At 40.6% G+C, this 27,303-nt stretch overlaps 1 protein-coding gene across 1 annotated transcript in view; it reads left to right on the top strand.

Annotated features, from left to right (window-relative positions):
• Positions 1–21,125, top strand: part of DAL1 (E3 Ubiquitin ligase family protein) — a 76,395-nt gene extending 55,270 nt beyond the window's left edge. The window contains exons 4-11 of the mRNA XM_087684795.1: positions 3,557–3,652; positions 3,732–3,869; positions 4,031–4,096; positions 19,884–19,996; positions 20,074–20,184; positions 20,268–20,311; positions 20,395–20,515; positions 20,604–21,125. Of these exons, the coding sequence (XP_087540921.1) occupies positions 3,557–3,652; positions 3,732–3,869; positions 4,031–4,096; positions 19,884–19,996; positions 20,074–20,184; positions 20,268–20,311; positions 20,395–20,515; positions 20,604–20,706 (792 nt within the window). The 3' untranslated portion in view covers positions 20,707–21,125. The remainder of the gene's footprint in view (positions 1–3,556; positions 3,653–3,731; positions 3,870–4,030; positions 4,097–19,883; positions 19,997–20,073; positions 20,185–20,267; positions 20,312–20,394; positions 20,516–20,603) is intronic.
• The last annotated feature ends 6,178 nt before the right edge of the window (positions 21,126–27,303 follow it).

Raw genomic sequence — 27,303 nt, 5'->3', positions numbered from 1 at the left:
CTTTTACACTCAGATAGTCACATTGACTAGAAGCCTATACAATGAGTGGTTTCAGAAAGTGAAACCAGATGCTTATGATCGAAAAAACAAATCATGAACCAGTGAACCTATATAATGAAGCTTTTCAAAAGCTAAATTTGGCAACTCCTAAAATTTAGGAGGTTACTATTTTTGAAAGTTGCTCAAATGGAGTTTTTGTTCGCGTCAAAGGTTTTGGAATTTTACAAGGAACAATTTTGTCTCCAGCAGCTATCTCAAAATTTTAACCGTTTGAGAGATTTTTAGAGTAGAAGGTTTGGAAGCTTCTTTCTCTAGAAAAGTGACATGTGGCATTTAGAAGAGGACATGTATCATTTTGAAGAGATAAGTGTCCCTACACTTGCCATTTGTAGTCTCTACTTTCCCCTTTTGAACACCCAAGCCCTACACCTATATATTGGAGGTCTCTCTCTTCATTTATGACAAGCTCTCATGCTGAATTTCAGTCGCATGCTTTGTACTCTCCTATCTATCTCTCAGCCAAGAAACACTTTCTACTTAGCTTGATCTAATTTAAGCACTAAAAAGAGAAAAAACTTTTTACTTGGAGTTTGTAGAAATTAGGGTTTCCCTAGTTTACAGAAATTAGGATTTTAAAACGCTAGTTTTCGAAATTGCAACAAATCAGCCCTTTTATATATGGTTCAAACACTTGGTGCCCATGGTTTTGTTTCAATAAATTCTTGAAAAGGGGGAGGGGCCGGTTCCCCTCTCAACGTGATGTCGACTCTCTCTCTCTCTCTGTGTGTGTGTGTCTATCTTCTAATTTTTCATGGTGATAATTAATCAAGTTGGTTAAGTTTAAAGTATTGCCATTCTCATGTTCTTCCTTGCACTTACAATCGTGTGAGCAAGCATTGGTTTTGTGCATGTCATCATATCTCGTGCTACTTTGATACCATTGAAACATTTCCCTAGGATCCAACTTGCATATAAGATATAACACAAGTCCTATTTACATATAGAGCATAAAGGGAATGGACATCAAACTTACCTCCTAGCTGTAGGGCCAAATAAGCTCATTGAAAGGAGCCTTTCTTCTCTGAAAGGGTGGTAAATAACTTGATTAAGCACTACTTACAACAAGTATAAAACTCACATAATCTGAAATACAAATATTGCCAATCAATCTTGGACAGTGGACACCCAATTGGCCCCAAAAGTGGCGTCCCTTGTAGTATTTCTTTGACTTGTATTGCTAAAGGTTGAAGTACACAAAGATCTAGCTTGATCTCCTTCAATCTTCAGTATATCTTTTTGTCCATAGCAACTAGCAAGCCTTCAAATCAATTTGCTGGTTGGTTTGCTTGGGCCTTGGGGTTTTCTTTTTTTTGCATGAAATTTATCCATACAATCCAACAGGTGCACAAGATACAACTCAAACTATATCCACGACATAAAAACCATAAGAGAATGGACTTTAAATTTACCTCCTAGCTATATAGTCAAATGGGAATATCACTAAATTTGGGGCCAGTAGTGAACTACGCCACATTCACATCTCAAGAACTCTCATTGCATACTACCAAACCACATCTTTGAATGTACTGATGTGATGGCTGTTGGGAGAGTCCAAGTATAGTGATCACACAATGAATGTGCATAAATGGGCCTCAAGTCCTATAAAGCTGCTGCAACCTAAAAGGGCCCTTAGTGCATTGGTGCTAGTCTCCCATGAACCAAGTGTAAAGAAATACTTGCCTACAGATAACAAACACAAACATATGACAAAGCATAGAATGATGATAGAACTAAGAAGGGCAATGGTAGCTCAGAGACAATGAACATAGAAGATGAATGCATGAATAATGAATAAGTAGAATGCTGGATGCAGTAAATGCACTATGCAGGGGAATACTAAACCTCAAACTCTTGTGTCTTTAGGACTAGGGTAGAGGTGAGCTGGAGAGTGTGTCATACTTTGACGGATTTTGAAACACAGCAAGGAGCCTCAGAAAGTACACCGGCAGTAGCAAACATGTGTGTTTGGATCAATGACAGATGAAGCTGGACAGCATGAACAATGAGCAGTAGGTAGGTAGGCGATAGCTGCAGCAGCACAATGCAGCTGAAATGATGATGTGGCAGGTTGTATGGTAGGGCTGGATGGAAAATGCAGATCTGAATGATGATGTCAGCACTTAGCAACAGCTGCAGAGTGGAGAACGCAGGTTGGAACAGGTAGATCAGCAGCAAACGCAACCTGTCTGATGTAGACAACAGGCTGCAAAAAGTTGCTAGTAGTAGGAGACAATTTGGATGCAAGCATTAGTTGGCAGACAGCAGTAGACAATAGTTTGGATTGAGTTATCCTCTGTAGATTGGGGTGTGGACAGCAGAGACAGGTGCCAACAACTTGCAAAACAGGAGTGGGCTGAGTGGCAAGCAACTTGTCTATTTATTGAAGTGTGGATCCTTCCAAATTAGGGTTTTGGCTTAGGTATGCACAACGTTTAATGAAACTTTGGTAACAATTGAGTTTTGGGGCTGTAGTAAAGAGTTAATCTGTTTATAATGCACTTTTAGCTCAACACCAAGATTGCAACCAATACTACAGGTGTCTGTCTAGGATGTAGCACACCCCACCACACACTGATCCCATGCACTTTGCTGGGGGACACATGAGAATGTATATCAATGGAGAGAGAACTATAGACTGTCATGCGAGGTGGCCTTGGGTGTGTGGCCACACGTATGGCCAGCATGTTATCAATGGATTAGAGCTATCATCACCCACCACCACAACATTTTCAATGTGGAAATGCTAGTCCCACAAGGGATATCATGAGATGACACTACAACTTCCTCATCCCTTAGTATACTTGGCTTTGTACACTGCCACGTACTAGAGCGGTATTAGACATTCATCATATTAGTTGTCTTTTTTTCCTTTAGTTTTGTTTCATCACGATGAGATATGACATGTATGGATATAGTATTGCTAGGTCATTTTGACCCTTTGAAGACATTAATCCTACTCTCTCTCTCTCTCTCTCTCTCTCTTTTTTTTTCGTAAATCTCTCTCTCTCTCTCTCTCTCTCTCTCTCTCTCTCTCCATGTCTATCCCATAAGTTGTATCCAACATTTGGTACCAAATCCAAGTTACTTGTGGCATTCAAGCTTCTTTTGATAACTCTTCTACTTGCATGTCCTCTCTTTCTGCTGTTGCTTTTCTACTGCACAAAATGCATGTGGTGGCCACCTTATCAACTCTAGAAATATCAATTCTGTTTATATAAATGGCAACCTAAAGTTCTTATAAAAGAAAAATTCATCTTCTTAGTCGTTTTATCACCATGTTTAGGATTGTTAAGTTTTTGAGCTCAAAACAGAAAATAGGGTTTTGACAAATTGTTCTGGATCACTGTGCTCCTGTCAAGGGCACATTTCGTAGTCTTCTAATACAAAAAACAGGAGTAAGAAGTTTCCAAAAAAATGGTGACACTGATTCCATCGAATGCTAAGTTTATGATATTTGATGGGGTCCTTAAGTATACTTGTTTGTGGAATTCATTAGGCTGAGCAACACTTCTTGAAACACAATGAGTCTGGATCCTGGATTCAGGACTCAGCATTGATGCTTTCATTGAGCAAGGAGGTCCCATGGTACCTGGTAAAGAACTTCCCTCGGCTGGCCTTTGTTTATTTAAATCTATTATATGAGGCTAAATAAGCTGGTTTCATGTGTCTAGGAAGATGGAACAGGACGCATATTTATTGTTGGTGCTCGTGGTGCTCAAGGCTTAGAGTTGCCGATTGCAAGTGAAGTTTTTGAGGAATCAGGACGTTCCCTTGTACGAGGGACTCTTGATTATTTGCAAGGCCTTAAGGTGTCTTCCCACTCTTATATATCGTTTTGAGGCTTTCGTATGCTATATTTGTCCAGTTTTAATTAGTTGTTATGAGGTGGCTCACTTTGTTTTGCTGGTTTGCATAGAAACATTGTCAATAGCATACCATGTGCTGAAATTTGTCTTTTGGACCATGACAGATGCTTGGGGTGAAGCGAGTAGAAAGTGTTCTACCTGTGGGCACTGCATTAACTGTAGTAGGTGAGGTATGTGATTTTATTCTTTTGGTAGATTATGTGGATTTGAGTTAATATTCTCTCTGTAAGGATCATCCAGTAGACATGTACTTTTTGTGTCTGGACTGTCCTGGATGTGAAACAAATACGATAGTTCGATAAGTCAACTATACATGTACTGCTTGTTTCTGTATTTCATGTGTTTTTTAAATTTTTAATGGAAACAAGTACCACTGTTCAGATAAAATAGTCTGAAAGTTACACTAGTTGACCGTTGAGCCCTGTTGCTACTGCTGTGCCACTGATTTTCCAGCTTCCTCTGCCATCATCGCCACCTCAGCCCCCCATCTCTTTTTCCTTGCTTCAGTCCTCCTCTGTGCCCAGTTCTCTCCTTTTGACCACTGTCTTCTGCCACAGTAGTCCTGTCTTTCTCTCCTGCCACTGTAGGCCTGTCCAGCCCACTGCCAGCTTCTGCCCTGTCCACCTTCGCCTGGCTGGCACTGCTGCCGTCCTGACATGCTTGCCCCCTCCTTGTCACTGCCATCAGTGCTATGAAAGCCTGCCATACTCCTCTCTATTGCTGCCTTCAGTGTGACTGGTGTGGTGACTGCCACCCTGCCTGGCCCCTCCTTTTGTCTTGTCCAGCTGTACTCATATCCCTTTCTCTGTAGCAGGCTTCCCTCTCTGGTTGGTCAGCAGCATGCTTGGGTGGTCCCAAGAGAAACATACACAATGGAAGCCTTCCTTTGGTCTATGCCAGTGCAATTCATGGGTGCACCCTAGCCATACTCCTTGCATGTTCTCCTCTCTGAGGAACAACTCCAAAATGGTCCATGCCACAACAGAGTTGTAGGAGATCTGGTTTCAACCTTGTGCATTGGCACCTTATACATAGAAGGCAATGCTCATGGGGCAAGGAATCTTGATGGTTTCCCTCATCTCTACGGATGCAGCAAAGGAGCCTGTTGACAACTCTCCTCTACTGTTCGTGAAGCGAATTAAATATATGGTTCCTTGGTACAATGGCTTTACAATCTCAACCTTTAGATCTCATCACAAGTTCCCTTAGTACCCCATCACTCTTTTCTTCCTAGGGCTTGTGTTAGAGTATCACTAGCTGGTGGAGAACTTTGGTCACCTCTTCAGTGTCGTACTTCTTGCATCTATTGCTGATGTGGTGGCAGTAGCGGGGGTATTGAAGGTAATGGTGGCAGTGGGCGGAAGGGTGGTGCTTTTAGTTGTTGACTGGCAGACGGTGGCGCTTCGAGGGCAGCATTTATAGGCAGGTTACTGGCAGTGTTTCAAGCTGGCTATGCAGGGTGGTGTTTTTAGCTAGTTACAGAGTGATGCTTCTAGCAAATGGGCAACAGACAGCAGATAGGGTGGTGGTTCTGCAGGAAGATGTGGGAGCTGTCAGATAAGGCGGACAGGGTGGTGGTGTCTCCAGCAGTAGGTGGAAGTTATCAAAGGATACTTATACTTTATTACCTTCATTGATGACGTGACTCATCATTGTTGGGCATATGCTTTGAGGCACAAATCAGAAGTGTTTGTATGCTTTAAAATCATAGTATGGGGAAGTTTAAAAAATGGGAAAAAACCGAAATGAATAAAACTAGAGTTTTGGAGTTTTGGCCAAATTTTGAATATGGGAAAACGATGTTTTAGATTGTATACTAAAATAAATACATTATTAGGTAGGTTTGTGAATATATCATTGCCTACAACAACATGTATCCAAATTTCAAATAAAACTTTGAGTCTTCATGTCATATGATTAAAATCATGATTCATTACATATGTTACGAGTGAAAACTCAATGGTTAAGATAAGTAAGACTCAATTTTCAAAACTCTAAATAACAAAATCAGTTATAATTTGTGACTTGAGAATCATCCGAAGATTGATATAAAGAATAGTGGAACTAAGATACATAATAAGTAAAATCAAGATTCATGTAATTATATCATGTAAATAATCTATCTAAAGTTCAGTTTAGTACTAGTAACTATTGGGTATTAACATCAAAGTAAGTACTATTAACTATTGAGTATCAACATGAATGAACAATCATGATATCATCATATGCATGTGACATGTGTAATGCCATTGGTGACTAGTAACTACAATGCTAAATTGACTCTTGAGATATTATGACTCCAGTCTCCAGAGTCCATGACTCATAACTCATCTAGATCTCGAGGATCTATGCACCATATTCTCATTCAACTCCGAGGATCTTAATCGAGAATATGATGAACCGGCCTTAGTCTTAGTCTCAAACTCTAGCTCTGACTTTGGTTGTGTTGCACGACCACGTATGGCCCCCATTCTAGTTGCTTTAACTCTTCTTTGTGCACGAGTCTCATGGATTGGTTTGGATAGCTCCTCATAGAGCATAGAGTAGATATTCTGCTTCTCCTGTGATATCTCTAGGATGTTACATGCCTTCTCCATATCAATTTTGTCAACATTCACATGTAAAGGTGAACAAGACAAACATATGAGAGATGTTTCAATATGCTCAATGTTAAAAACTTCAAGGCAATGACAATGTTAAAAAGTTACATTATATATAATTCAATTCATTACCTGTGAAGGCTCAGGGAACAAAGCAGTCCTCTCAAAAAGCTAAAGATTGCAATGATAAAATATTAAACTCTCCAACTAGGTTGTTGTGAGCTTGTTTCTCTTTTTTATATGAAAGAGGGCCCATATGCTACAATTTCTCTCGGCAAGCCCTAAACTCCAATCTTACGAGAGGACACAAATGTCAATGCATTTCTATTGAGATTTAAGAGATTGAGGTTAAGTAATAGGTACGTTGCAAAATTAACCGTTATGTAGGCAATAGATTATAGAACCTAGGTTGTGTAATGCATTAGATTATCAAAACGTAAAAATTACGGTTCACATTAAAAGTAGGAGCACAATTGCCACATTTCTGCCACCGAGAGGAGACCGACTTAAGCTACCTCTCTTGAAGCCTAGCTATGGGGCCAAAATGAATTGAATAGTTGCAAAATGCAAGCAAATCATCCTCTATTTTCCTCATCATATTTAGATCATCCCCTGTGAAGCGTCTCATGTACTCCATGAAGCCCTTCTTTAACTCTTTGCTTATGGATACAATATATACATAACACCATGGATTGGCTTATGGAACCAATTTCATTATGCATTCCATATTGCATGAATCTCATCAACCATTGAGAACGATGGATAATGGATTATAGATAAAATAAGCTAGCTTCAATATATATCCAATAATGTATCACATAAAATTGTGCATCTATATTTCATATATGTCTTTTTCAAGGGCTCCAATTGAGCCTTTATGGATGTTTTTTCCTTTCAAACCTCCCATGTGCATAATGCATGTGCGGAGGGGCCTTTTCACTTATATCCTATGCAACTCATTGCTCTAATTGTCTTCTTCCATTGATGCGTAGTAGTTGCATTAGAAGGAATGACACACAGGATGAATAAGCATGTGAGCTCCCTAGTTGCCTTTGCAATAGCCTACCTCTAAAGTCCTGCATGGACACTTGCACCATGCAAGGAGCCCCTAGGAACTCCTTGCTCCGAACTTTCAACTTGGAAGAAGGAAAAGGATGGAAATTGAAAGAGGTTTAAAGCTTAAGCCTTAAGGTTAAGGGCTTAGGTAATGGAAATTTGAATAGAACTCAAGAACTTAGTAGAAGATTAAAGGAGGGGGAGGATGATGGTGGTGGTGGAAGAATCAAGAAGAAGAAGGATGGAAGAAGAAAGAAGAACATAGAAGGAAATAAGAAAGGATAAGAACTTAGGAGGAGGAGGGAAGGAGGAGGAGAAAAAAAGGAAGGAGAAGAAGGAGAGAGGAGGAGGAGGAGGGGGGGCGAGGAGGAGGTGGTACAGTCTAGGGGAGCTACTGGAGATAATAAGGCTTGAGCAAAAGGAACGAAAAAGATGAGCATTGATAAGCCGCAGTCTGCCCATCTGTTGTAGGTTGCTGAAATGTCATTTTCCCGTCCCCGTTTTGGTCCGAAACAGCCGTCCTATTTGAGGATACTATATTTAAAACCTTATTGGCTTTGGCTAAAAATGGTAGTGGATGCAAGCTAATTACACTTCATACATATCAAGGGGGAAATGCATGTCAAGAGAGTTTGACTCTTTTTTGGTTGAGAGGGGCATTACATATGAATGTACTATGCCCTACACACCTTAACAAAATGATGTGGTTGAAAGAAAGAATCGCACTATGAAAATGGCACGTTGTATGCTTTCATAAAATAAGTTGTCCCCAAAGTTTTGGCTTGATGCTATTATGTGTGCAGTGTATGTGCTGAATCGTAGCCCCACTAAAGTATTTGCTAAATGTAAGCCTTATGAGACTTGGAATGGCCAAAAACCAGTGGTGTCACACATTCCTATCTTTGGATGTTTGACATATGCTTTGGTGCCAAAGCCACGAAGACATAAATTGCAAGACAAGGCTATCAAATGCATTTTTATTGGCTACAATGCAGAAAGTAAAGGGTACCGCTTGTACCAACCCTTCACGAACAATATTTTTGTTAGTAGAGATGTGGTATTTACTAAACATGTTGGTCAGCCCACCATAGACTACAAAAACCAGCACAATGTGGAGCCAATGGACATTTTTAACAATTTGTTGCCATTGTTTTAAAGGTTTACAGTAGCAATATCAGTAACAAGCACATGTTGAACAACAGCCTAATTTTTAGCCCATTTGATTATAGTAGCCAAGAGTTTCGGAAATGGCAAGGTAGAAAACGGGTTTCAAACAAGTTTCCTACAGTATTAATTTTTAGGAAACATCTAAAAAACGTTTCTTACACAGTAAAAACTATGGATTATAGAGTATATATACATGAAATACTCAAAGAAGCAATCCTACCTATCTATTATATATATGACAAATGATCAAATTGTATACTATAAGCATGAAAACAATATTGAACCTTCAAGAAAATAGGCGTTATTGACCATTTGTAAATCACATTTCAATTTATAACTATTGACATCCTTATCAATGATTGTCGGTATAATATTTAAAAGGAAATATTAAATGCCATTTTAAAGCAAGCATAAAAGTAGCAAACATGGATTAAAAAAAAGTAACAAAGTATCAAACAAGTCCAAAGACTCATGAACCTTGTTAAATATTCAATATAAAAATGGATTATGGAAACTACTAAAAGTCAATCCGAAGTCCTAGAGAATGTATCATGAGTCATGACTCATCTTAAATGTCCTCATTTTCCTCAATCTCCTGATCCTCCTCCTTGTCACTCTTGTTGCTAGAGTTGGAGCTCTCAAGTAGATCCACTTGTGCAAGCTGCATTACGAGTATGAGCTATTATATCTTATAGCTCGAAGAGGCATTATAAGCTCCTCATAAGTTCATGGAGTGCAAATTGTTTACAGATTGTCTGGAAGGGTTGTAGCCTATCATGATTCATGAATCCCAAGGTTTTAGATAGAAGGCATGCTTGCAAGGGAAAAATGCCACTTTTTGGTGCTTTCACAAGGGAAAAATGTGATTTTATGATAGGGTATAGTCTTTTGGGCCAAAACATCACTTTCTAGCGACTAACATTTTTTTAATGTATAGGAAACCCCTCAAAAAGATAAGAAACGTTTCTTATCCGTTTCTTAGGTTTTCTACCTTAGGAAACGCGTTTCTATGCAACTATGCCATTGATTAAGGCATTGTTGATGATGAAGTGGCCAATGAGAGGGTTGCTACTCTGGAAGCTAAAATAGTCCCTAAATGGTTGTTAGATACAGTACGGGACAGCAAACAATCCGTTCCTTTTCCTGGTAAAACTAGAGTAGCCACTCACCGTGTAGAGGGTATCTTGGTTGCACAGGCACTTGTAGCTATTGCATGCAATGGGGACTCTATTTCTTTACATGATGCTTTAGAAGATGAGCATTGGATGGCAGCTATGCAATAAAAAATGGACCCTATTCATAAAAATGACACAAGAAAGTTATGTAACTTGTATGTTGGCAAGCGTGCTATAGGCACAAAGTGGGTTTACAAATCAAAAGACAGATTTAATGGTAGCATTGATCGCTACAAGGCAAGTCTTGTTGCCAAAGGGTATGACCAACAACATGGGATTGACTATGATGAGTTGTTTGCGCCTACTTTATGTATAACCACCATTTGTAGTATCATCGCTTTGGCTGCCCATTTTTATTGGCATGTGTAACTGGTCTATGACTCACATAAAGCGGTAGTCTATTCATAAAAATGACACATGAAAGTTATGTGACTTGTATGTTGGCAAGCATGCTATAGGCACAAAGTGGGTTTACAAATCAAAAGACAGATTTGATGGTAGCATTGATTGCTACGAGGCAAGTCTTGTTGCCAAAGGGTATGGCCAGCAACATGGGAGTGACTATGATGAGTTGTTTGCGCCTACTTTATGTATAACCACCATTTGTAGTATCATCGCTTTGGCTGCCCATTTTTATTGGCATGTGTAACCGGTCTATGACTCACATAAAGCAGTAGTCCCTTCAATTAATACATGGTCTTTTCACATACACACACAAATAGAGACCTCAATCCCTCGCTCAACACCAAATTGGCTCCGAAGTCCGGCGCCCCTTTTAGTATTTCTTTTTCAATTAAAAGATGGAAAATTACAAAAATGAAATGTTCCAAAGTACAAAATCTGTGAACAGTTGGCTTTCATATTTTTTGAGCAAATTTCAGTTGCATAAGGATAGTACAACATATCCAGAACAACATCCCAAGTAGGAAAACACTTTCTGTGACCATAACTTAATAATTCATGAATTGCAGTCTGCAGAATTCTATATTTACTGTTTTTACTGTCCAGTATATCCAGAACAACATCCCAAGTAGAAAAACACTTTCTGTGACCATAACTCAATAATTCAAGTGTAAGTCTACAGAACTCTGTATTTATTGTTTTTACCTATTTCTTGACCTGTTCTCAACCTTATTCCATTCCAGATCTGTTCCAAACCAGTTGGACTACAAACCCTTTGACCTTGGCATCATTCCAATAGTAAAACAGTCCCACAAATAACATTGAATCAGAGCTGAAAACCTTGTTCCTGTGTGATGTGGTCATCGCTTTCTTTAGTTCTTGCATTGGAGAAGCAGTCAGCTGCTCCTAAACCTAGACAGTGAGGCTCTTGCCTCAGCAAAAATGCAAAGAAAACACAAAACTATACATTCGATGGAATCAGCCCATTATGCAGAGCAATTCCTCTGAGAATAGAGAGAGAGTTGACCAGAGGGAGCAAGCTCTACCTCTGTACATGAGTTAGAGACGAAGTACTCTCCATAGTTGATGTACTTGCAACAATCTGCTCTCAGTCCCTGAAAAATTTACTCTCAGATCTGTCTCTCTTGCCTATTACGTTTTTTTAAAAAAATGCTCTCTCTCTCTCTCTCTCTCTCTCTCTCTCTCTCTCTCTTTTGGGAATTTGTGCCCAAATTGTAACACATGGCATACATGTAACAATTTTCCCGTTTAAACCTTCTGGTTTAAAATTCTCCATGATCGGTGCACAATTTGACCTTCGCACAGATCAAAGAATCAATTCTCGTGCAAAAACGAAGATAATGATGCGAACAAATTCTGGGGTCCAAAAATAGTAACTTCCTAAATTTTAGAGATGGTGACCCCTACATTCCTCAAGTTGTTCTGAGCAACTTTTATCATTGCAACCACATCAAAAAGTGTAACGTGGCTTTTTTACGTTGACTTTTATTCCATGAGCATTCTCATATGTGGATCTTCTGTCTTGGCTAGGCTCATTGTCGTGCACCATCTCCAGTGGCTAAGCACACAATCCCAAACCACTAGCATTCTATTCTTCAGTGCCCATTCAAAATGGAACCGGTCGGGTCTCAAGGCTCAGACAAACCATTAGTCCAATTTGTCCCAATGGTTGCCTCTTCTAGCCATGCAAAGATCCTGGCTTAATCCAAGAGAACTCTGGGGATAAAAAGCAACAATAACTAAAGAAAAGAAAAATAAAATATTTATATAAGTAAATAAGAAAAGCAACTGCAAAAAGTATCACCACCTAGTGACAGCATGTGCATCAATTGAATCTGAAGATTGCTTTTCTGAATGGTAATCTTCATGAGGAGGTTTATGTTATACAACCTCTGTTCAGAAAAGGCTCATTGAGCAAAGTGTGTTGGTTGCATAAGGCCCTCTATGGTTTGAAGCAAGCACCTAGGGCACGGTACAAAGAGACACATGCATATTTGATTGCTCTTGGCTTCTGTAATTCACACATTGAAGCATGCTTTATGTCCACAGAGATGGGGATAACCTCTTGATGCTCATTCTTTATGTGGATGATATGCTGTTGAGTGGACCTTGTGAGACACATATGTGATAGATCTCGGCCACTTGCACTACTATCTTGGCATACAATTTATTTTAGTTGAGGGGGGCATTATTTTGCGATCATCTAAGTACATTGGGCAGCTCCTAGAGCGCTTTTAGTTGAGACATGCCACAGGTTTACACTTGAGGATGTAGGAGATCCATATGATGCTTCTCTTTATCTGTAGGTTGTTGGCGGTTGTCTATTGTATTTGTGTAATATTAGTTTGGGGTTCTAATTTGGTACATTATGCATATCACTAGTACTACACATTGATAAGTAGTTAATGTGAAGAAAATACCCTAACACAGAAGCATAAACAGAAACTGTACGACAAAGCACAGATTGATAAAAGAACACAGTTAGGGTTAGGGTTAGGTTAACTCAGAGACAATGAACACAGTGAATAAATGAAATAGTATGACTACTAATAATATGATGCTCATGCAGCAAACACACTATGTAGTGAATGAATACTGAACCTTAAACTCCTGTATCTCAAGGATCAAGGCAAGGGTAATGAGCTGGAGAGTGTGTCGTACTTCGAATGGATCCTGAATCGCAATAAACAGAAACTGTACGACAAAGCACAGATTAATAAAAGAACACAGTTAGGGTTAGGGTTAGGGTAACTCAGAGACAATGAACACAGTGAATAAATGAAATGGTATGACTACTAATAATACGATGCTCATGCAGCAAACACACTATGTAGTGAATGAATACTAAACCTCAAACTCCTGTATCTCAAGGATCAAGGCAAGGGTAATGAGCTGGAGAGTGTGTCGTACTCCGAATGGATCCCGAATCGCAGCAAGGCAGCCTCCGGATGTCGAACACCAGCAAACGCAGCAATGTAAACTGGATCTGACGCAGACTGCAGTCTAGAGAGAGTGTGTGCAGAAAATGCAAGCTGTAGAGTGAGGTAGACAGCAAACGCAGGTAGTGTGGAGGCTGGTGACAATTGAGGAGAGAGAAACTGTCAGGCGCAGCAGGTAGAGAGAGAAAACTGCCAAACGCAGCTGTGAGGGGAGAGAAAATTGTAGATGACAACTGACAGGTGAGATAAAGACTGCAGCGACTACAGTAGGAGAGAGAAAATTGTCAGGGCGGCAGCTGGGGCTCGCAAATGCAGTAGTTTGCTGACGTAGCAGGATGAGAAAAAGGGTGTGTATGTGCCAATCATGTGGTGAATATGTGCGAAGGCAAAAAAAAGGATGGTGGGCTTAGCAAGACAAGCAAAATAGGCAAGCAAGCAAGGGTAGGGAAACTGTCTTTAGGAGAACTGCCATTTGTTATGCTGCGAATATAGTGGATCCTAGAGTCGACCACTCCAAAAGATCGAAAAGGGATAAATGCGCACAGATGCATGTTGACATGAACAGAATGTCAATGCATAGGATAATGTAGAGGGAGATGCAAGATGTCATGGTCATGCAATATGCTATGCAACGGTGCTACTGGGACAGTGCCCTCACAGGGGAATTATTCACTTGTCTAAGTGCCCTTTTACAATCATGTCATCCTGACAGTGCGGATGAAGTTAGAAATGTCCATAAAACAATACAAAAGAATAAGTGAATGTAATGTCTAAAAACTGTAAGCATCATCACTGTCACGATCAAGAGTAGAAGCCGCCCCCTCTCAAACTAGAAGGGAAAGCAAGAGGAAAGCATCCTCTTTCCGTCAAGTTGAAGAAGTAGGGGAGGGTGTACCCAAGCCGATCCTGGGTAGCAGGTACTGAAGAACCGGCCGGCTGACCGCTTTGGTCAAGATATCTGTAAAATTATCTGATGAAGGCACAAACTCTAGGCGAATAGTGCCTAGCTCAACCTACTCTCTGGAAAAGTGGAAGTGGACTCCCACATGTCGTGTCCGTGGTATGATGATCGGATTGCCCGCAAGAGCAATGGCACTCTGGTTGTCGCAGTAGGCAACTGTGGAAGAGTCACATGGAAAATAAAACGCTGCCAGTAAACTCCTCAGATAGATAGCCTCGGTGGTGCCATTGAAGAGAGCGTGGTACTCGGCCTTGGTCGTGGAAGCCACTACCGTCTCTTGCTTATGGCTGGACCAAGAAATGGGAGCCATGCCCAAGGTAAAGAGATAGCCGCCATGGGAACGCGGAGTGTTAGGATCTCCTGCCCAATCAGAATCAGTGTACCCCTACAAACATAAACAAGAACCATATATCAAGCCATAAGAAAAAGTACACCACAAATAACGCAACACACGAAGACATGCAATCCAATGTGACATCTTAGGTGCTGTGAAATACTGACTAAGTATACTAACTGAGTGTGAATTAACCAAAGAAGTTTTTCTGCAACAGAACGTTAGGTGTGTGCATCGAAGGGTTGTCCTAGGGTATCCTTCGACAAGTGGACAATAGGATCAAGAGGCGTGGCCACTGGTCGTGTCTGATTCAAAGTGTACTGTTCCACAAGCTGAAGTGCATACTTCTGCTTTGATACAAAAATACATCCTCCAGAATAAATTACCTCCATCCCCAAAAAATAAGACAACAAACCAGGGTTTGTCATGTTAAATGTAGCTTTAAGCTTAGCCTTAATTTCCGCTATGGCAGCCGAATCTGAACCTGTGATGAGTAAGTCATCAACGTATAGCAGGATATAGCTAAACCCCTCTCATGTGGATCGAACATATAAGTTCGGGTCATAAGGGGTAGAATGGTATCCATGAGTCTATAAGAACTCATCCATTCTATGGAACCAAGACCCTGGCGCTTGCTTCAGCCCAGAAAGAGCTTTCTGCAAGCGGAATACCTTATCCCTAGGGTTCCTTGAAGGAAAGCCCGGTGACTGCTCCACATAGACTTCCTCCTCTAAGTATCCGTTCAAGAAGGCAGTCTTGGTATCCATCTGATGTATCGGCGAGCCGTGGTGAGCGGCGAGCGTGAGTAGCAATCGAAAGGAAGTCAATCGTGCAGTAGGGGCAAAGGTCTCTTCATAATCAATGCTGTGCTTTTGTCAAAACCCTTGTACTACAAGGCGAGCCTTGTACTTGCCTAAAGTCCCATCAGCTTTTAGCTTTATCCTAAAAATCCACTTTGTCCCGATAACTTTCTTGTGGCTCGGACGATCCACTAATGTCCAAGTCTCATTTCGGTGAATACTCTCTAGCTTCTTTTCCATGGCCTCTCGCCATTGAGGATGCTGAAGAGGCTCTTGCCATGTATCCGGCTCAGAATGTGCTATGTAATCAGCTGTAAAAAACGTTGCAAATGATGCCTGAGGAGCAAGCCGGGTAGATCTTCTAGGTCCCTCCGGAGTGGAATCCGATGGTAGGATCCCCGAATCCCGTATGGTCTGCTAGTAGCAGTGAGGTAACGGGTCTCGCAAAGGGGGCATGGAAGCTGAAGAAACTGCGAGAATGTCAGGAGCAGGAAGTAGACCAGGCTCAATAGGCACGATCTATGATGATGTGGAAGAAGGAAGCGGAACGGAATTTGGTGCAGAAAATTGCACAATATCCCTCTCGTAAAAACAACATCCCGTCTAACGATCACCTTGTTTGTTCGAGGATTGAACAAACGATAGGCTTTTACTTCAAAGGAATATCCCACAAAAATAAGGAGATCAGCTCGGGGAGTAAGCTTACCTATCTTGTCATCAGGCGTGTGTGTGTACACACGACACTCAAAGATTCTGAAATGGGAAATAACAGGCCGAGAGTCAAAAAATGCCTCATACAGGGTATTCTGAGGAAGAGCCGCAGTTGGGCACCGCTTGAGGATGTACACCGAAGTGTTAATAACCTCGACCCAAAGGCGCTCAGGAAGCTCTACTGCGAACAGCATAGAGCGTGCCATTTCCATGACTGTGCAGTTCCTACGCTCTACGACTCCATTCTGAGAGGGGGAGTTGGTAGAGGTGAGCTGGCGAGAAATGCTATGCTTCTATAGAAACTCGGAAAACTCGTGGGAGATAAACTCACCACCGCTATTACTCCTCATGCACCTGATACGACAATCAGTGTGGTTATGAACGAGTAGCACCCAAGGAGAAAAATATGTGAAAGCATCGGACTTATGCTTGAGGAAGTACACCCACATGTATCGAGAATGATCATCCACTATCAAAAAGAAGAACAGTGTGCCGTTCAAAGCGGCAGTGGATGTCAGCCCGCAAAGATTAACATGAATCAATTTAAGAGGCTCCTTAGCTCTATTTGTAGACTGTTAAGGAAATGGGTTCAGTGCTGCTTCCCGAGCTGACAAGCTTTACAGACATCTCTAGCTAGCTTCAGGCCCTCAGCCAGCTCACGACGTGACAACTCATAAAGTGAGTCATAACCAAGATTCCCTAAGCGAAAATGCCAAACACGCTCATTGTGCGTAGGCTCCCGAGATGTGGCCAAGGCCTGGAAGCTATGGAACACAGAGCCCTCGGCAGCCGGCTCGGTGAGAAAGTGAGTCGTGTGGTATAGGCCATTAGGCTGTGCCTCACCACGAGCAATCACTAAACCAGTCTGAGAATCAAGGACCTCGACTGTGGTCGCTAACACAACCTTGAGCGTGAATCTTGACCGAGGAGTTGTTTCCTACACGGACCTGCTCGACTGCAGGGGCTCGGGTACGGAAAATGTCCTCTATAGGAGTCATGTGATGTGTTGCTCCACTGTCCACGACCCAAACTGGAGCTGAAGTGCTTGGCTGTAACGAGTGGGCCTCTGCAGTAATCTCGTTAGGAGGCAACTCACAGATGTGGACGAGACACTCATCGGATGTCTCTACGGAGACAATGTGGGCCTCTGCAAACCAGTCAAACAAGCCCTCTGGAGTTGAGAACGTTGTCGATGGAGATGTCTGTGTGGTGGCAGTGTTAGTCTGACCTTTAAATTGCCCCTTTCCATCACCCTGCCTCCCTTGATGGGGGTTGCCCGATTGAGGAGCGGGGGTCTAAGACTTAGGTTTTGGTGCTATGCCTCATGCCTTTGATCAACACTCGTCATCAAAATGGCCAACCTTTTGACAATGTTGACAATACCTATTCTTTTTAGGTACATTCTGCCATCCTAGTTTAAGTTGTGACTAGGAGTTTCCTTGAGAATCCCCAGATTGATTTAGCTTTTGAGTTTGATTTTGAGTGGAGGTTTGGTTTGGTTTGCCCTTCCCTTGTTGCCCTTTCTGAGAATGAGCAAGAAGAGCCCCCTCTGAAGAGGAATTCATATGAAACTGATCGAACAACCGTGCATAATGCAACAGCTGACACTCAAATTCATAGAATGTAGGCATGGTAGGCTTTGAAACTATTTCTTCCACAAAATTGAAGTATTTGTTGGGGAGTTTATTGAGGAACAACAGAAATAGCAGCAATCAGCATGTGGAGGCCTAGAAACAAGCCCCTAACTGTAGGGAATAGTGATGGACAGCAAGGGCTGAGATGTTCTCCATGAACAGGGTGTGGGCAACAAGCTGATAACACCTGAAACCTGCAAAAACGAGATTAAGGAAAGAGTGGAGGGCTGGCTGCCAATTTATAGAAAATTAGGGTTCTAGATCCTCTCCCACTTAACTCTCTCGATCTGCTCCTCGTTTTAGGGTTTTGGCTAAAATAAGCCTAAAATAAGCATGTTTTGGGGCTGTTTAAGTGGCTAAGAGCAATTCTTAGCACAACAGTTAAATTTGTCTTTCATTATCTCAAAGGCACTCAAACATTGGGCCTTTTTTATTCTAGGCCACTTCTCTTTGCTTGCATGCATTCACAGATAGTGATTGGGCTGGTTGTTTTGACACAGGAGTGTCTATTGGTAGTAGTTGTTTCATCCTTGGTGATTTATGTATTTCTTGACTGAGCAAGGAGTTTACTATGGCCACATTTAGCTGTGAGGTTGAATACAAGGCAGCATTTGTAGCTACTTTGAAATGTTTATGGTTCAAATGGCTTTTGGTCGATCTTAGTGTGGGATAGCAGCCATCCACTCCCATCTATATTGACAACGAAAGTGCCATGGCAATTTTCTGATTTTTCATGCTTGCACTAAGCACATTGAGGTGTGTTATCATTACATCAGAGAAAGGTTCCATGTAGGGGAGACTAACTTGGTTTATGTCCCTACATAGGACAACTTGGAAGATGTGTTTACCAAAGCTCTCTCTAGAGAGAAGTTTGAAGCCGTTTGCAAGGTTCTAGGCTTGATATCATTTGGGGATTGATGTGCCTATTCCTTGTATATGGTCACATCATTCACTTGAGGCGGGATTGTTAAACTTATTGTGTTCCTCCGAAGTTTTGGTGTGAACACTTCCTTATCCATGGGCACTTTTTATTTTATCTTCTTGCTAGAGAAGGTTTTTTTCCCATGTGAACAGCCGTTAATGGGTTCCTTAGGGATTGTACTTTCAAAATCATTATCACATAGTGGATGTGACATTCCAGCACTCTCCTCTCTTGCTGTTCATTGATTCACTGTGAGTGTGAATGTGTGTGCGTGGGTGCTGCTGAATCCTAACCTAACAATGAATAATACGGGAAAAAGACTAGGAATTGTGATTGAACATCAAAGTTTCCTTCACCTTAGGGGTTTATAAGCAGGTCAGTGTCTCTTTGTATTATTCAAAATCAAACAAATGTTCAAAACAAGGAACCTAGCTAGAAATTCTCTTCTGAATTGTTGGAATCCACAACTAATTGAGACTAACAGATTATCCAAGCTTCATTTGTTAATTGTTTTGAATCTGTAATAGCAAGTGCTGCAGGAAAGAGGCCATCCATCATCCATGTATGACCTTTGAAATGACACAGTCCAATCCTCAAGATGGATTCCCCAATCCCAAAAGTATCCTACAAGGATTTGTGCATTCAGCTGCCAACATCTTTTTTCAATGTTCCAATGCATGAGAACATTTCTGCAAAAAATCCAGCATGTGACTTGGAAGAACAGACTTTGCATAATCCTCACCCCTTTTTTATGTCTCCCAGTTTTCCATAAGTGCTTAATAACCATAGACATGAGGAGTGGTCTGCATAGTCAACAGTAAATAACTTGTGTATGCTGTTTTAATCGGTTGTAGGCTTTTCTCATAACTAGATCATTGCAACAGATGGCAGCTCACATTGTATCAGCTCAGAATCACAGAACATTGGAGTTATATAGAGACTGAAGCTTTGAGCTGTCCTACAATGTGGGGCTGTTTTTTCCTTGATGTGGTATGTTATATCTTATCTAGCATAGAATTCCACTTCCAAAGGGCGATACTGGATTTCACTTTCCCAAAACCTAAACTGGCAAGGCTAACTAAATTGTACTTGATAAAAATGTGAATGAAGCACAGCTGCTAAATAATCACCCCAGGTGCTTGCATATTTCTATTAACTCATCTAGCCTTGCTCATTAGCAAGGTGGTACTGGTAAAACTTTAACATTAACTTGACACCTTCTTTGCTTGAGCCAGGCTGTTCGGGATGATCTTGGGACATTGCGTATTCAGAAGCCGCACAAAGGTCCTTTTTATGTGTCTCCGAAAACTATTGATGAACTCATTGCTAACCTTGGAAAGTGGTCCAAGTACGTTCATTGTGGAGCTTCTCTGTCTTATGGTTACAATGGCCATGCATTGGTATCAATATTGTTCATGGTTTCAGGTGGTACAAATACATGTCTTTGGGGCTCACAATTGCAGGAATCTATCTACTGACATCTCATGCAATCAAGTGCTTTCGTGAAAGACGAAGGATAGCTGCTTTAAACAGGAGGTGATGAATTTAGTGAGAGAGGGTTCCTGTTTACATAGCATGTACTCATTGTCAACATGTCTAACCCCTCTTTCCATAAATAGGGTTATAGAAGCTGCGGCACGTCGTGAGCGACAGCAGCAAGAAGGTTATAAAAGCCAAAGTTTTAAACTCTCATGCAGTTGAGTCAATTGGCTGCTTTTTGTCAACCTTATATGCCATTTCATGCAGGGAGTGGAGATGCCACAGCTACCTATCTTGAGCATGATCTCTCTGCATCAAAAAGGGACATGACTGTGCCTGACTTATGTGTGATCTGTCTGGAACAAGAGTACAATGTGGTTTTTGTGCCGTAAGACTACCTTGGCTGTTTGTCTGAACTTCTTTTATAATCAGTATAGAGGGGCTTATGGAGTTCTGACAAACTGATGTATGTGCAGATGTGGCCATATGTGCTCGTGCACATCCTGTTCAACTCAACTCTCTCATTGTCCACTCTGTCGACGGCGCATTGAACAAGTTGTGAGGACCTACCGACACTGAACTTATTAACTCCATTTACAAATCTCAAAGCATATGTTACAACAATAACTACTGCATTTGATTGCAATGCTGGAAGTACAAGTTCAGTTTACAACGATGCTATATTGAAAGGGGATATCTTCTGAGAAGCAAGGCCAGGCAGGGATATATTGCAAAGTATTTTATTAGTAGTACGCATGCACCTGTGAAGGTTAGATGTCAAAAATATCTGGCTGTTCTATTGTGTTGTATACAGCTTGTTGGTGATAGGACTTATTCTAATCTGGAAAGAAAGTGCATGTTTATAGAGGAGGTGGTGTGAGGTGATGTCCTGACTGTTTATTGGAATATAGATAGATATATGCTGGTTGGTGATAGACCCAATTTATGTGGGCATTCTAAAATTTCCTCCCCCTTCAGATAATGTATAATATTGTCAATATGGGGCCAATAATGTTTACTATTTTCAGTTTCTTAGTGGACACCAATAGTAATTCTGAAGTTTGTTGAGATGATGCAGGACGCATGACTTCGCCATTATAATAATTTCTTTTGTTTACCCTTCAGACTAGACAAAATATCCAAATGATGTGTTTTATTTTTCTTTTGGAGTACAAGGGCAACACCTAGGGGTGAGGTTTGGATTTGAGCTCTTTCCTAGTAGTGAGATGCATTCAAATAAATTCTCAGCGGTGTTAGCATCAGGCCCAAACCAAATCGAGAGTCAAGCACATGGGAGGAATGCTTGTGTCATTGGGTTTGCAACTTGGAAGCAAAGGATGCAGTTTTGAAAATTCACTTGTCAAAAGTGCTTATGCACTTGGAAAAGTTTGGCAACAAAGGTGGCTAGAGGGAGAGTTGGCAACAAAGGTGGCTCTTTCTTGTGGCAAGCCCTCATCATCATCATCATCTCTTGTCTCCATCTGCCACAGTTGCTAACACTATTGCGCGTTTGACATTAGCCTTGTGCCATTCAGATTTCTATCAATTTTGTTCCTTCTATTCATTGCATTCCTTTTGTCTCCGCCCTCTATTTGTGTTTACTATTCCTTTCCATCGTGCACACACATGGTATCATTCACCTTGACAAGAGTCGAAGTTGATCCAAGAGTCTTTCTATTGTTTAGTGTTTTGTTGGGCGGCAGCACAATTGTGCTAGTGGCCATTTTAGTTGGTTGTTTGTCGTCTTTAAGAATATATTTCCATTAGGATGGCCCTTTTCCAAGCTATGTTGCTCAAATCCAACCTTCATAAGGCAAGGCTTTTTCTCCCAGCTACCTTCTCATCTTGTATTTTGTAGTTTTGCACCCTCCCACAACAACATTTTGATGGTTTGCCATCTTCCCTACTTGCACCTTCAGGCTCACATCATCATCTTTGTTGTTCAGTTCTGAGGGGGGTCCCTTACAGGTTTATCATTTTTGGTGGTTTTCACTACTAGCAACATCATGTTTTTCCTTTATTGCAAGTAATTCTTTTAGATATAGATGCCAAACCAGTACGGTTGGTACGATCATGTGGATAAGGAGTGAAGACTATTGAAGTGATAATTGAGATCGAGAAGATTGGTGATTTGACTATCTCGACGGTTAGAATTGTTGCAAAGAGCGTTGAGATAAATACAAAGATCGTGACATAGATCTCCAAGATAACCGTGCTTGGTTTCCCTCCCAATAACCTCCTTATCATTCCCTTCTCATTCTTGCTTCAATGGCTTCAAGTCCAAAATTGGCGATTATGGCACCACCTATATAGGTATTCATGCATGCGACCAACTACTCACTCTAGCCATGCAAAGTTGAGTCCTAAATACTTTTTACCTATGGGAGTTTGTCACAATTCCTCTTCATTGACCTACAGTGGATCCCCAAGTCTAAAGCTACTTAGGACTCCACAACTTTATGGAATTGGCTGAATATCAAACCCACTCCTCTCTTTTTGAGCTATATAGAGTTTGGTCTCATGCATAGTAAGATATATCCACACAATCACAAACATTTAGACCCAATTGGCATCCTTATATCAGGTTGAAACTTTCAAGCATGGGATGACCCTTGAAATATAGATTCGAGTTGAAGCTAATCTCCTCTTTCATAGATTCCCCTACAATGAATACATCATACAAGATTGTGCTTTTGCAACATCATCATTAGGCAAAGAAAGGCTAAGTAGAAGAAAGGGAAAGAGTTGAAGAAATTTGAGTCATATTTCAACTCTAATATTAACAAAGTGGGGAAGTGCAAGGATATCCTTCACATGGTGGGAAAGCCTCACATTGTGAGAAATGCTAGAGAAAGTATTCTCACCTTCATTCAAGAGTGAAGTAAGGAACAATTATAGAACCTCCATCTACATGTACATCTGCTTCCACTATTGTAACAAAGTTAAGGGATAGAGTAGAACTTATGGGTAGGGGTTGCACAAATGGAAATAGGTGTAGTAATGGAAAGAAGCCTCTAGTGGTTCCCTTCTATCCCCCATTCCTTTCAAAGGGAGACCATTCCAAAGACGCGGCTATGGATTTTATGTCCCTTCTTATTTCAAAGGGGATTCCCAAGATCATGAGGAGCCTATTTAGGGATTGCAATCTTTAGCAAGTCTTTCTTTGATGTGGTAGCCTCTTTCTTTTGTCACTGAGCCACCATCCTACGTTGCTTGCAAGCCCATTCCATGGCTCTTGGTCCCCATTGCTCTTTTTTGATAGGTTACGATGCCTTTAATAGCTTCCTACTATCATCTCTCAATTGGTTCCATAACTTGGTCCACCCATAGTTGGTTGATATCATTGGAGCGGTCTATTGAAGGCCTCTCTACTCCCAATGGCATGTGGTGGCCTCTTGTTGGATCAAGCTTTCATTTAGAAAGGGTGTTAGGACCTCTTGGCTGGGATTCTTCATTGATGGACTTCATTGGTAGTGACATTCTTCCTACTACCCTTGGATCCATACCATCTCCTTTGATCTTCTGTTGCATCCAAGAAATAAGTGTTAGTAATCATTTGTGTCATATATGGTTATCTCCTACATGTGAGTCCTAGTTTGAGTCAAATGAGGACATTAAGAGCTCTAATAGTGTATCTGTCTGTAAGTGTTTTTATCCACAATAGTTTAGATGAAGGTTCACTCTCATATTTGGAACGAGCATTTATTGCACTAGGCAAGGTGGAGTTTATTGAGCAACTAGGCAACATGTATTCTAACATTTCATGGTTGCATGACATTTTATATAGATCCAACCTACATTAAATGCACGTTGATCTACATTAAATGCAAGTTAACTAATTTTAGCTTATGGACCTATTTATAGGTGTCATTACTCCATTGACAACAATCATTTACTTTTTGTGCCAACCCTCATCATCATTTTCATCTCCTACCTTCCTTCATATTATGCCCTCACTTAAACTTTGTGATGCGTGTAGGGGCTACTTGACACCAAGTTTGTATCATTTAAATTTGTGTCAATTTTATGCCTTCTGTTCATTGTGTCTCTTTTGTCTCCTCTTGCTCTATGCTTATTGTTCCTTTCCATTGCACCCTCACATACTTTAGGATCATGATGTATTGAGTAACTTTTATAACTTTAGCAATTGGTTTTCCTTTTGTGCAAATGGCACCTCGAAATCAATTGTTATTGAAATCTTGATATGTGTCACTTTGTCCTATACAATTTTCTTCCTCTAATTCTCTCTATACGTACATGTGTGTGTGTGTGTGTGTGTGTGTGTGATGTAATATAAACATTAATTTTCTTGAGTGTAGATTCGATCATTCACGCGATATCAAATGAGTGAGATATGTGTAGAATGAAAGGGCTTGTCATTTATTAACTCTTATGTAAGAAAATGGAATGTTGTAGAGTATAGGGAATTTGTAAGTAGTTATGAACAGAGAATCAAACATTTTTATTATTGTAGTGGATTACAATAGATAGCTAATGCTTCCTCGCTATGTGCTTTTGTTAGAAAACTTAAATAGTACACAAGAAATAGATGAGAGCAAAGGCTGTGTATACAGGAAAGCATGGTTGTAATAACAAAAATGAGCCATACTACAATGCTAAATAGAGTGTGGCTATAGTAACAAAAACAAGCCACATTTTTATGCTAAATAGAGCTCCACCCCTTGTGCATCTCCCCCCAAGAAGGTTGGTGGGAAAAGTCATGTTGCGATAGTGCCTCCAAATAAGGACCTAGTAATGACTCTATACATGTATATAGACAAGTTGGCAATTTACCAACCTTCATAATGACTTGTATCTACCTATCTAGCCACATCACCCACCATCTGGTGTGGAAACTAGGACTTACTAAGTGAATGTGATACTCATAAATGTCTTCTCCTCATATGGTGAGGGGCTTACAAAGATGAGAGTCAACAATGACCTATGTAGTTGCATGAGGGGGTGGAGCATTGATCTCCAACGTTTTATGTATGCTATAATGCCTATAGGGAGTTTTTTGTAAATGGATGTTTTATGCATCTCATTTGATCTCTTCTATTAAATTTAGAATGCTTAGCTGAATCTTTTTCTTTTATTAGTAGCAAGTGAATGCTTTTGTCCAAGAATCAAGATGATAACACAATAGTTCTATTCAACTTTCACATTAGTTTCCTATGGATGTGTGGGACTATATATCTTGAGTGATTATTGAGTCTAGTGCCTTAAAGAGATTAAATTCTTGGAACTCTATTTTCTTGCCACAGTAGTAGCACTCAACACAATGTATATGCAATTTAATAATCTTGAATTAGTATCGGAATGTGTGCATATAGAGAGAAATTTTAAAGTCATAGAAGGTAATGAGATTTTTTAATACAACTTAAGGGAGCTAACCATATTGGCTCACATGGATATACCTTGCTTGGCATATTGAATATAGTTTTAAAATGGACTTGACACACCATCCCCTTTTTATTCACATTTATTATGTAAAATAAAGCCAACAATTAAATTGTATGCAAAGATAGATATCTTAATAAGATCGTGTTCAAGGATAGATTTTATGATTTGAGGACATATTTGATAAGGTTTGGTCAATCTCTTTTTGCACATATTCATGTGCTATAGATTTTGTGCAGCACCCTATTAGTGGTGTGCATTTCAAAGTTGTTATGGAAAATTAGATTGGGTGCCTAATTGGGTAACTAGGTGGCACCTCTTGGGGTTGGTTGGCCCACTTCATATGGTCAACCTAATTCTTTTGTAGCACCAATTTATATGGCTCTTCACTCCATCTTAGCTTGTTGCATCCTATTGGAGAGAGGGAGATTGGATGCATTGTTGGTTATCACATGTCTATACCCATGTGGTTTGTACTAATCATTCTCATGCTCTGGGATATGGATTCCATTGCTTTTTTATCATTGAGTTCTTATGTTCTTCATTTCATTGTTCATTATGTTAATGTTTATGCTTTGTGTTTTCTCACTTCCATTCATGCACACATTTGTTAATGTAGGTTTGTCTTACACGACGCAACTTGCGCTCACTTGGGTGATTTGACATCTTAGTTGGACAACCCACTTTCTTACCCTTAACCTTGCATTTTGGGTTGACTTCTTTGTTTGACCATGAAAACCCTTGTTTTGAGTGACTCAATCATCTACACACTCGCTTTTTTATTTTTCAGCTAGCAAAGAGGGTCCTCGTTTTTATATTCATATACTAAAGTAATTTTTGTATTTGTTGACTATCCAAATTGCATTTTGAAATTGTGTTGGTTTGAGTATCACAGATGTCTAAAGTATCTCTCAAAACCTTCTTTATTCTATCTTCACTTACTCTTACGGCCTCCCCATGTAGTAATCAAGATGATAAGCTTAAAGGGCTTGACTACTCCACTTGAAGTGTTGTTTGTGCAGAAGTGATGGTGATATACCATCTCAGGATTGGTTCCTCATCCTCAAAAACTTCTCCATTACCATCCAATTGGGACAAATAAGAACTCAAGGAAGCAATCCTTGGTTGGGACTTCAATGATGCCACAGCATACTCACCAATTTATGTGGAAAGAAGTCCTACCAGTGGTCCCCTCCTTTGGGACCTCTCCCAAGGTGTGGGTAAACCTTCATAAGGTGTGCAAGTGACAGATGATTTTTTATGACGAGAAGTGCTCAAAAATAGCAAAAAATTACGAATATCAGGGAAAAAATAGACTTCATCGAAGGCGGTGGTGGCAATCGGGACGATTTTAAGCAGCAAGTCCCTAAAGCACTAGTGCTAATTTTCATAGAAAATCAAATGATGGCGGATGGCCGAGCTAGAGTTTTCTTACATGCAAAACAACGTCAGGAATCCAACGCAGGTCTCAGATCTCAATTATGAGGTCGTTTGATCCCCCATTTAATCCCTGCAAGGTTCGGGGTTGTGAAGCGCTACTGGATCTGGAAGTCGAGAAGAGCGTGACGGAGCCTAGCTTTGTAGATTTCGATGCTATGGAGCCAGCCGTCCAATCGGATCGCGAATCTGAGTCCGTTTACACCCCCAAATAGGCTGAAAACCCTTCCATAGTAGTGTGAAAGTGGTTTTTTTAAAAGTGGACATTTTATAAATGAAATGAAATGAAACTCTAAATGAAGAAAACATGCAACAACATGTCGTGATGCAGGGAGGGCA

The sequence above is a fragment of the Lygodium microphyllum genome, chromosome 9 (genome assembly GCF_053477565.2).
Source record: "Lygodium microphyllum isolate KBCC chromosome 9, Lygodium_microphyllum_v1.1.10, whole genome shotgun sequence".
NCBI lineage: Eukaryota > Viridiplantae > Streptophyta > Polypodiopsida > Schizaeales > Lygodiaceae > Lygodium > Lygodium microphyllum.
Note: the sequence above shows the minus strand (reverse complement) of the source record. Positions and strands in the feature narration are given on the sequence as shown.